We start from the raw sequence: 8,927 nt of genomic DNA, 5'->3' as shown, positions 1-8,927 counted from the left end.
AAATCATTCGGACTAGGCACAATGACCAAAAGCGCTGTCTCAAAAAAACAATGTTGAATGCAAAGGATTCTTCTTATTTTATACCCCATTATTCAGTTTCAGTGGTTCCTTTGTCCTTATTCCTTTGAGCGCTCACCAATTTCGTGAAATGGCCATCGATAGATAGAAACTTTCATCACGGAACAAACAACAGAATACGCTCGAGAAGCAGCAAACACAATAAATATATATAAAATCTTAGTTCAAAAATTAAAAAACATCATCATTTCTTTTTACGTCTCGACTTTTCCTTTTTTTCTCAACCTTCTTCTGTTCTCCTGTACTTACATTTTAATATTCGAATTTCCCACCATAGAGAAAAGTTGCCAGAAACTTCAACACGATAGATTGAAACCACAAACTACTAAGAAGATACTACGTATATTGAAATTGAAACCTTTATACTTAGGCCTGATAGACGGCGTGCGAACTCGTAGGTATGCGATTTCAGTTACATTGCGGGCTGTTGAGGTTACATACAATTTTGCACAGCCATCAAATACCGCAATGTAATAAAACTCGTATACAAGTTTTCGTACCGTCTAAATCGGCCCTTATACTGAAATTATGTAGACTGCAACTGTGGAATTTATATTGTTGATTAAACTGAAATACTTTCTTGGGAGATACTCACGCGCTTCCCGCCGGCGTCCGCCGGGTGACTCTGATCCCGCCCCGCTCACGCCCCGATTGCTGTGGTGCGATGAATCTGTTACGGCTATTATATATACCTCTATATAGCCCTCCACATCGATTTCGGCAATCACGGGATTTTCCTTTCATGAGCTCTTATGTGACTGGCCAGGCCTAACTTGCTCTTAAACACTCTTTTACATTCATGACAGTAAAGTTGACCAACCGTATTGTACGTGTGCACGTAGGAGTGCTTAGGCCTTTCCTTGCGCAGTTGACGTTTCGCGTCTAAAGTCGCTAGGCGGTCCTCCTCAAACGACTTGATAGACTTAATTGAAGACAGCCGATCGCCAAGATGACCGTTTTGCCGCAAGCTCCTCCCAACGTGCAGGATCGATGGCACAAGCGTTTAAATGACGTTTTAGCACGGCTTTATATCGAAGGTGTTGACCACCATGCTTCCGTTTTCCCTCAGCCAATTCTGCGTAGGTACAGTATAGATTTAGGCAAGCGGCGATCATCCGTTCTGAGAACATGTCCGCACCACCTGAGCAGACGCTCATCAAGAACGCCTCCATGCCATACATTCCGGAGCGACGCAGAACCTCAGAATTTGGAATACGGTCCTGCCACTTGATATTGAGGATATATACAATATCTTAGGCATCTCAAGTGGTACGTGTCTAATCTTTTGATATCAGGCTTGGCTTGTACAGGCATCAGGTTTCTGCGCCATACAGAAGGACTGGGATTATTAAGGCCTTATAAACGTTAATTTTTGTTGCAAGCCTGGTGTCATGGGACCTCCACGGCTATTAAATAGCTAACGAACGACCGCACCGTAGGGTGACCTCGGAGTATTTTCAAGAGAGCGAGAAAAGAATAACTCTTTCTTACTAACTTACAGGATACTTTGTGGATGGCCTTGGTGTATTGCGGTCATGTGTTAGCACTATTAAGCTAGGAACATACTACGCGGACGTCCGTCGTAAATCGACCGCGACCGCGACCGATCAGTGTGCACGGAACAAAACATCCAGCGAGCCAGATTTTGATCGGACGTCCATGCGCTCAAGGCCACGTCCACGTCCGTCGACCGATAGTTTGCACGGTTATGTGTAATTTCATTGTCCAGATTCCCGTCCGCGGTCGATTTATGACGGACGTCCGCGTAGTATGTTCCTAAGCTTTACTGTAGAGCTAACAGACGAGAGCACTTTGGTCCGGTGCGGACGACTGCTTGTTGTGAACGCACCCTAAAAAACATATCGAACTGTCAATGTCATTGTCATCTGTCAAGTGTCAGGTTAACAGCAGTTTTGACCTTAGGTATTAATTTATATAAAATTCTTAACTAAATCAATAGTACAAATAGTAAACGAAGTAATTAAACTCGCAGTCGCTATTGATAGCTAACATGAAATGGACGGCTCACATTGAAGGCGGGCCGCGGCGCGTGAACCATGCGGCGGTCTGCATAGGAGAAAAAATACTATCCTTCGGTGGCTACTGTTCTACCGAGGAATACAAGGATTGGGACCCCATCCCTGTTCACGTCTTAAACACACAAACTCTACGGTGGTCAGCAGTCAACTATAAGAAAACAGATGTTGTACCATTTCAAAGGTACGGGCACACCACTGTGGCTTATGGAGAAAAGGTATGTGTTATTTTCCACAAAAACACACGATACTTTATTATTTACTACTTACGTCATAACTTGTAGTAGTTATAGTTTTTATTTATATTTTTTGCAATACCCTAACAGGGTCTCATGTTGTGTTGTGCCTTACCTTTTATATCTGCCACCTGTAATAATTATGTACCAACATGGAAGCAATAAAGAATTGAATTGAAATTGAATTGAATTGTACAATCAAAATAATATGCAAAATTATTGCAATAAAAATTCGTTAACATGATCTAAAACTTGTTGAGTGCCTGAAGAGATGAATTTTATTTATTAATAGATAATATTTATTACGAAAGTTGAAATACAATAGTTGTTTCTTTATTTGTATTTTTTACACACCATTATTTTTGCAAGTATTTAATATTAATATTTGTGTGAACATATTTACATAATTATATAATAAACTAAGACTAAACTTAAAAGCTAGCCAATGTCTAAAATATGGCCTTGAGGCATTGTACCAAGGATACTGGCGACATTTCCTCGCTATATCGCAATGCTGATATGTTGTGCGAGAAAGTCGCCATCTCTTCAGTCAAGTATATTATTATAAATACACAAAAATTTATTAAATGGAAACTTAATATAGAGGATAGCCTATGAAGTGTTGTCTTTTAAGAGTATTTTATTAACTTTCTAAATCCTTAAAAATTAAAGCATGGACATTATAATCGTGGATTGGCATTTAGTGTGTTGGCATTGGCATTTATCACATATATTCCTGAGTAGAGATAAAAAGTTACTGATGATTTTTACGTAATATAAGATTTAAGAATGTAATTTAATAGATTTTAGGAAGTATTTATATAACAAGCAATTTTTTGCAGGTTTTCATGTGGGGAGGCAGAAACAATGCCCTGGCTTGTGACATTCTCACTGTTTTTGACACGAGAACACTGGAATGGAGCACACCCACAGTCTCCGGGATGATTCCCTTTGCTAAAGATGGCCATTCTGCTTGCATTATTAACAATAAGATGTACATATTTGGCGGATTCGAATATCTAACAGATCAGTATTCACAAGAAGTGCATTGTTTAAACTTGGACACTTTTAAATGGCAATTGGTAGAAGCAAAAGGAACCCCACCATCCCATAGAGATTTTCATACAGCTGTCGCACATGGTGATAGAATGTATGTATTTGGTGGGAGAGGTGACTTGAATAGCCCATACAATTCACAAGAAGAAATATATTGTTCTCATATTTATTATTTAGATACAACAACTGACACATGGGTATCATTGAATAATCGGAATCAAAAAAATTGGCCTTGTGGCAGACGCAGTCATTCTGCATGTAAGTATATTATGTAAACCCTCGTTCTACAATTAAAGGGGGTCATTATGGGATAGGCCTGTGCAGTGTGCACCACAGATGTCATATATACCATAGATCAAGCAAATGTATCTACTTAGCGTGTCAATTGAACAGTAAAATCCACTGAGTTGTCCGTCTTTAATCGCAGCTTGCAGCTTTCGGGCGTCAATTTTTGTAAGTCCAAGTCAACAAAAACAGTCAAAATGCCACGTTACGTGATATTTAAGAGGGCTTTCGTGTTAAAAATAGTGAAATCGCAACCGAGCGCTCGATCATACCGTGTGTGGTATCAAATTAAAGGGCTTTGCGAGTAGTTTATAAATATATATCACATTATAGGACTTTTTCTACTTGGTCTAACAAAATATGAGAAAATGTCCAAAAGTGGTAATAATTGTACCGGTGAAGGCTCGTTTTCAAAAAATTGCCAAAAATCAATAATAGCAATTTATAATCACTAAGGCATAATAGCAATTTAAGTAAACGTTGCAGATTAATTTAGTACAAAACTTACTTCGATGTGATGTAGATTTTCAAAGAAATTGTCACTTAATTTTAGGTAATTTCTGAAAAAAATTTAATTCGCCTTAGGCTAGTTTACTCTTTTTCAAAAACTTCAAATAAAAATCTAGTCTGAAATGATTGTGGTACAGGATATACGAATTATAAATTAACCCGTTTTAATATTCAAAATTGTCCAAATTTTACAAATAAGATCGACTGATTCAGCTCTATACGTGCGTTTTTCTAAACGTGCATTAGAGAAAAATTCATAATTAATTTAGTGAGTTAGTTTTCAAAAATCCAGTCTTATAAAAATCAAGATAATAAGATGCTCTAACTGGAACTTGAATTAAATAAATCTATTGGATAACGGAAAGTGTAGTATTTCACCGACTAAAACTATCAATTTTACATTATTTTGACGTTTTTTTTTGAAAGCAGCCTTAATTGCAACAACACAAAAATTATGAACACTCATGAGACATATTTAAAATCACAGGCAAGTAACAACTTCAGTAAAAAAACTGACACGCTCGGCCGCCATACAAATAGGTGAACTTGTATCTTCTATCTAAATCTAATTCTGTGGTGTGCATTGTCAATTACTCATTTGATTCCTACATACTCATCACTCATCCTCCTTGTGTTATCCCGGCATTTGCCACGGCTCATGGGAGCCTGGGGTCCGCTTTGACAACTAATCCCAAGATTTGATTCCTACATAATCAACCATTTTATACCATTTTCTAGGGATACATGATGATCACATGTATATCTTTGGAGGATACAATGGCAACACAAAAATGCACTTCAATGATCTCTTCAGATATTCGATCAAGAACAATTACTGGGAACTGGTCCATGTGAACGGGCAGGTCCCGTGCAAGAGAAGGCGGCAAGCCTGCCTGATTCTTAAAGATAAAATGTACTTGTTTGGAGGAACTAGGTAAGTCAGTTGTTTTTTTTTTATATAGGTGTGTAGTGTAATCTTAAACTTGACAAGATTGTGGGTTGCACCATCCATGACATCTATCCACGACACGAGCATTCTTAAGTTTACTGTGTGACTCAGTCAATCTGTGTGCATCATTACCTAATGATGTCTTATAATATTTATTTATTTATCCTCTGCACACACCACAAATTGTATTGAAACTCTCGGTAAACCGAATCGTAAAGTTTTTAACTGAAAGTTACGAGTGGAAACCTCTAATCAAACCGGTTCATCCGTTTGGGCTTAGCTAGACAGCCACAAATAGACTAAGATTCAACAAACAACTTTTATTGCATCAGGAGCAAAAAAACTATTTTAAATATGGTGTTATAACCTATCCGGAAAGAGTGCTGAAATGTATAGGGTCCAATACTTTCTACGACTTTTCTCTTTCCGAACAAACTCTACGAGTATACCATGTGATACAAACAAACATACGGCAACTCTGATGGTAAGCTGTCTTCGTTTACCAAGGAGTATGGACCCTTTCCTACCGCCAACGTCGAGATCGAGAAATCGAATTACGTTATTTGTTTCTCGGTTAACGTTTTTCTTACGTAACATTACCTATGTTACAAAAAACTTCCTAGTTTTACTTCAAACCGGGAAATACTATTTATTTATTCGATATTGACGTGATACGGTGTTTATTCGAGTAGGAAGTTAATAATTGTGACGATAGACAGTCGAGCACGCAAAAAACTACGCCAGCCTGTTATGTTTACTATTACTTAACGGTTGTATTTAAATGATTACGCTCATCATTATGCATTTGTGAGTGTAATGTACTGGCCTTGACTTAATTTATTGTTAACGGAATATACCTACCAATTATGTCGCTTATTGTGTTTGGTATCATGTACACATATATTTATGACTTTTAATTTAAACGTAATCAAATGTACTTAATCTTCTTATCTGAGTTAAAACAAACAAAGACGTGGAAGAGATAAAAATGGTAACTTATTGAATAGACAGTAGGTAGTTATCTTTATCAACATGCAGTCCATGCAGATGTCTATGTAAACATTTACGTACTTTTTCAATGAAAAACAAGCTGATAAATAAATAAATAAATAAATAAATATTATAGGACATTCTTACACAGATCCCGGTAAGGGCATTTATTTGTGTGATGAGAACAGATATTTGTTCCTGAGTCATGGATGTTTTCTATATATATAAGTATTTGTATATATTTATCGTTGTCTGAGTACCTGCAACACAAGCCTTCTTGAGCTTACCGTGGGACTCAGACAATCTGTGTAAGAATGTCCTATAATATTTATTTATTTTATTTAATTAAGTAGCCAAGTATACTTATTTTCGAAAAAGTTAGTAAATAGGCACAGTCAACGGCTGAACGCATTATTTCTACATATCGACGGTGAAGTACCATGAACTAACTCCCAACTACATAGGTTTTCATACTTAGTTAGGAGTTCATGGCACTTCGCCATCGATATGTGACTTTCCATTACAGAGGGAACTTATCCTTCAAGTGAAATAAGTTTCTTTTCAGGCTTTTCATCGGATATTCAAACATAAATTCTGATAAAAAGCTCCTTATTGCACATCCATACTAATATTATAAATCGGAAAGTGTGTATGTTTTGTTTGTTTGTCCGTCTTTCACGGCAAAACAGAGCGATTAATTGAAGTGATTTTTCAAGTAGAGATAATTGAATTAATTAATTTTCCCCTCACTGGCTCGGAAACACGTGTTTTGTCCTTTAATACCAGCGGGTAAAAACGCATTTTATCCACTAGTGGGTAAAGTAATTTGACCTTGAATAAAGTCAAATTAACTGCTTTAAAATTGATAAAAGTAGGTGAATCTAGTAATAAAGATGATTTACCACCTGTGGAACTACTGGAAGCAGTAATAAACGCATTTTTTGCGTTCTAGTTTCTCGCTATAGTGAGGGAAAAGTTTTAGTTACACTCGGGTGCAAATGTATTTTACTTCTCGTGTGTTATAAAAACTCGCAAGTTCAGGATTCTATTTCGAACCACTCGCTTCGCTCGTGGTTCAACTATAGAATCCTTTCACTTGCTCGTTTTTCAATTCCACACTCGACGTTAAAATACAACTTTGCCCCCTTGTATAACAAATAACTATTACTTATTAGCCCTGTATCCATATACGAGTATCTACATAGTACCTACACACTCGTTCCTGGCCTGTCTCGTTGCTCTAAGAATTTGTACACTTGCACAACCAGCATCAGCATTAGTTGCATTTTCACAACGGAACGCATTAGTTGCATTTTACAGTAGGTATACTTAATGCTAGATAAAACATGTTACATGCATAAATTAAATGTACAAATAAACGTAGACTGTGTACGTCAACGTATTTCCCAATTCCATATCATACAATTAGAATCTTTAACATAATTGTATTTTTAATAATAAGTGTCGAATTTCGTTGATGCAAAACGCTTAAAAGTCACCGGTAAAATACGGTTCAGGGGTCAGACGTCTGCTCGAGTTTATGGTACCAGATGATTACCACTGCGTTAGGTATGTTTATATTTTTAATCTTGGCGCGATTTTAAAAGTGCGTTAGTTGTTGGGTTTAAAAATACGACCCGTGTGCCTGATATATAGCAAAGACATATGTAACTTCGTATAGACGGATAAAGTCAAGCTAACAATTATTTTTAGCTTGACTTTATCTACTGAGGTTCAAAAGTTTTAGGCTTGTGTCGAGAGATGGCAGTCTTTGCACTGTGATCACACGTTTTACTTTGACAGTAACTCTCTATAATACTGGATCCTCTTTGATATATAGTTTATTTTCTGATATAATTATTATAAAATATTAATAGTCTTCGTGTACAGTTTTTCAAAGTTATCGTAATTTTAGCTTGTGGATTAAATGTATAGCTATCTAAAATCTATTGACACGTCCTTCGATTTTCCAAAAATATGTCTGTCTGTCTATTCATTTGAACTAAAACATAGTTTCTTTATCTTTCAGTCCACAACCGGCGAAGAACGTTCCCCTCCGGCCCGTCTCCGAAGACGACAGTCTGGAGCTGCTGCTGGACAACAACGACCTGCACATCCTGGACTACTCGCCCACGCTCAAGACACTCTGCATCCTCAAGGTGCTGGAATACAACTTGGACCAGAGCGTGTTACCGCGACATATTATGTAAGTTTGTGTGCCAATAGAAGTTATGCATTGCAGTACCTATACCCTTCTTTAATATACATCAGTTTCTCCGAAGACGACAGTTTCGAGCTGCTAAGAGTTGAAACACACCTGCATATCACGGACTATATTCGCCACGACACTCTGCATATGTGTCGCTTAACTTTAAAACTGGGTAAATCCATTCTGCTATTAGGTTGTTTATCTTTCAGATCATATTGTATGTTTTATATATTCATCCTTAAAGCATAATGGATTTACCCAAGTAACCCAAGTTTGAAGTTAAGCGACATGTATACTCAGGATATAAAATCACGCAGGAATTATTAAGTCGAAACTCTGCGGTCCAAAACCGGACTCGCACAGATAAATTCGCGAGTTTGAATCTAACGTCAGTTATATCGTTATTATTATATAAAATTATTTCAAATGATTGAAAATCCCTTTTTTTTTCAGCATGGACATCCGAAGCATGTCGCAGCCCAACCGCATCAGCAGGTCCATCAACCAAGCCGGCTGAACGCAGACCAATGCGTGCGCTTGCTACTCCGCAAGTTCATGCGCTGTATTGACGGTCAGCA

The 8,927-nt window shown here is 37.3% G+C and overlaps 1 protein-coding gene across 1 annotated transcript; it reads left to right on the top strand.

The window, feature by feature from the left end:
* Window positions 1-1,991: 1,991 nt before the first annotated feature.
* On the top strand, window positions 1,992-8,927 carry LOC125232654 (kelch domain-containing protein 3-like). Its single transcript, XM_048138412.1, has 5 exons — window positions 1,992-2,332; window positions 3,193-3,664; window positions 4,940-5,135; window positions 8,170-8,346; window positions 8,803-8,927. Exons 1-5 carry the CDS (start codon window positions 2,090-2,092, stop codon window positions 8,864-8,866), a joined length of 1,152 nt encoding a protein of 383 aa, XP_047994369.1. The 5' UTR covers window positions 1,992-2,089; the 3' UTR covers window positions 8,867-8,927.

The sequence above is a fragment of the Leguminivora glycinivorella genome, chromosome 1 (assembly GCF_023078275.1).
Source record: "Leguminivora glycinivorella isolate SPB_JAAS2020 chromosome 1, LegGlyc_1.1, whole genome shotgun sequence".
In the NCBI taxonomy this organism is placed as follows: Eukaryota; Metazoa; Arthropoda; class Insecta; order Lepidoptera; family Tortricidae; genus Leguminivora; species Leguminivora glycinivorella.
Note: the sequence above shows the minus strand (reverse complement) of the source record. Positions and strands in the feature narration are given on the sequence as shown.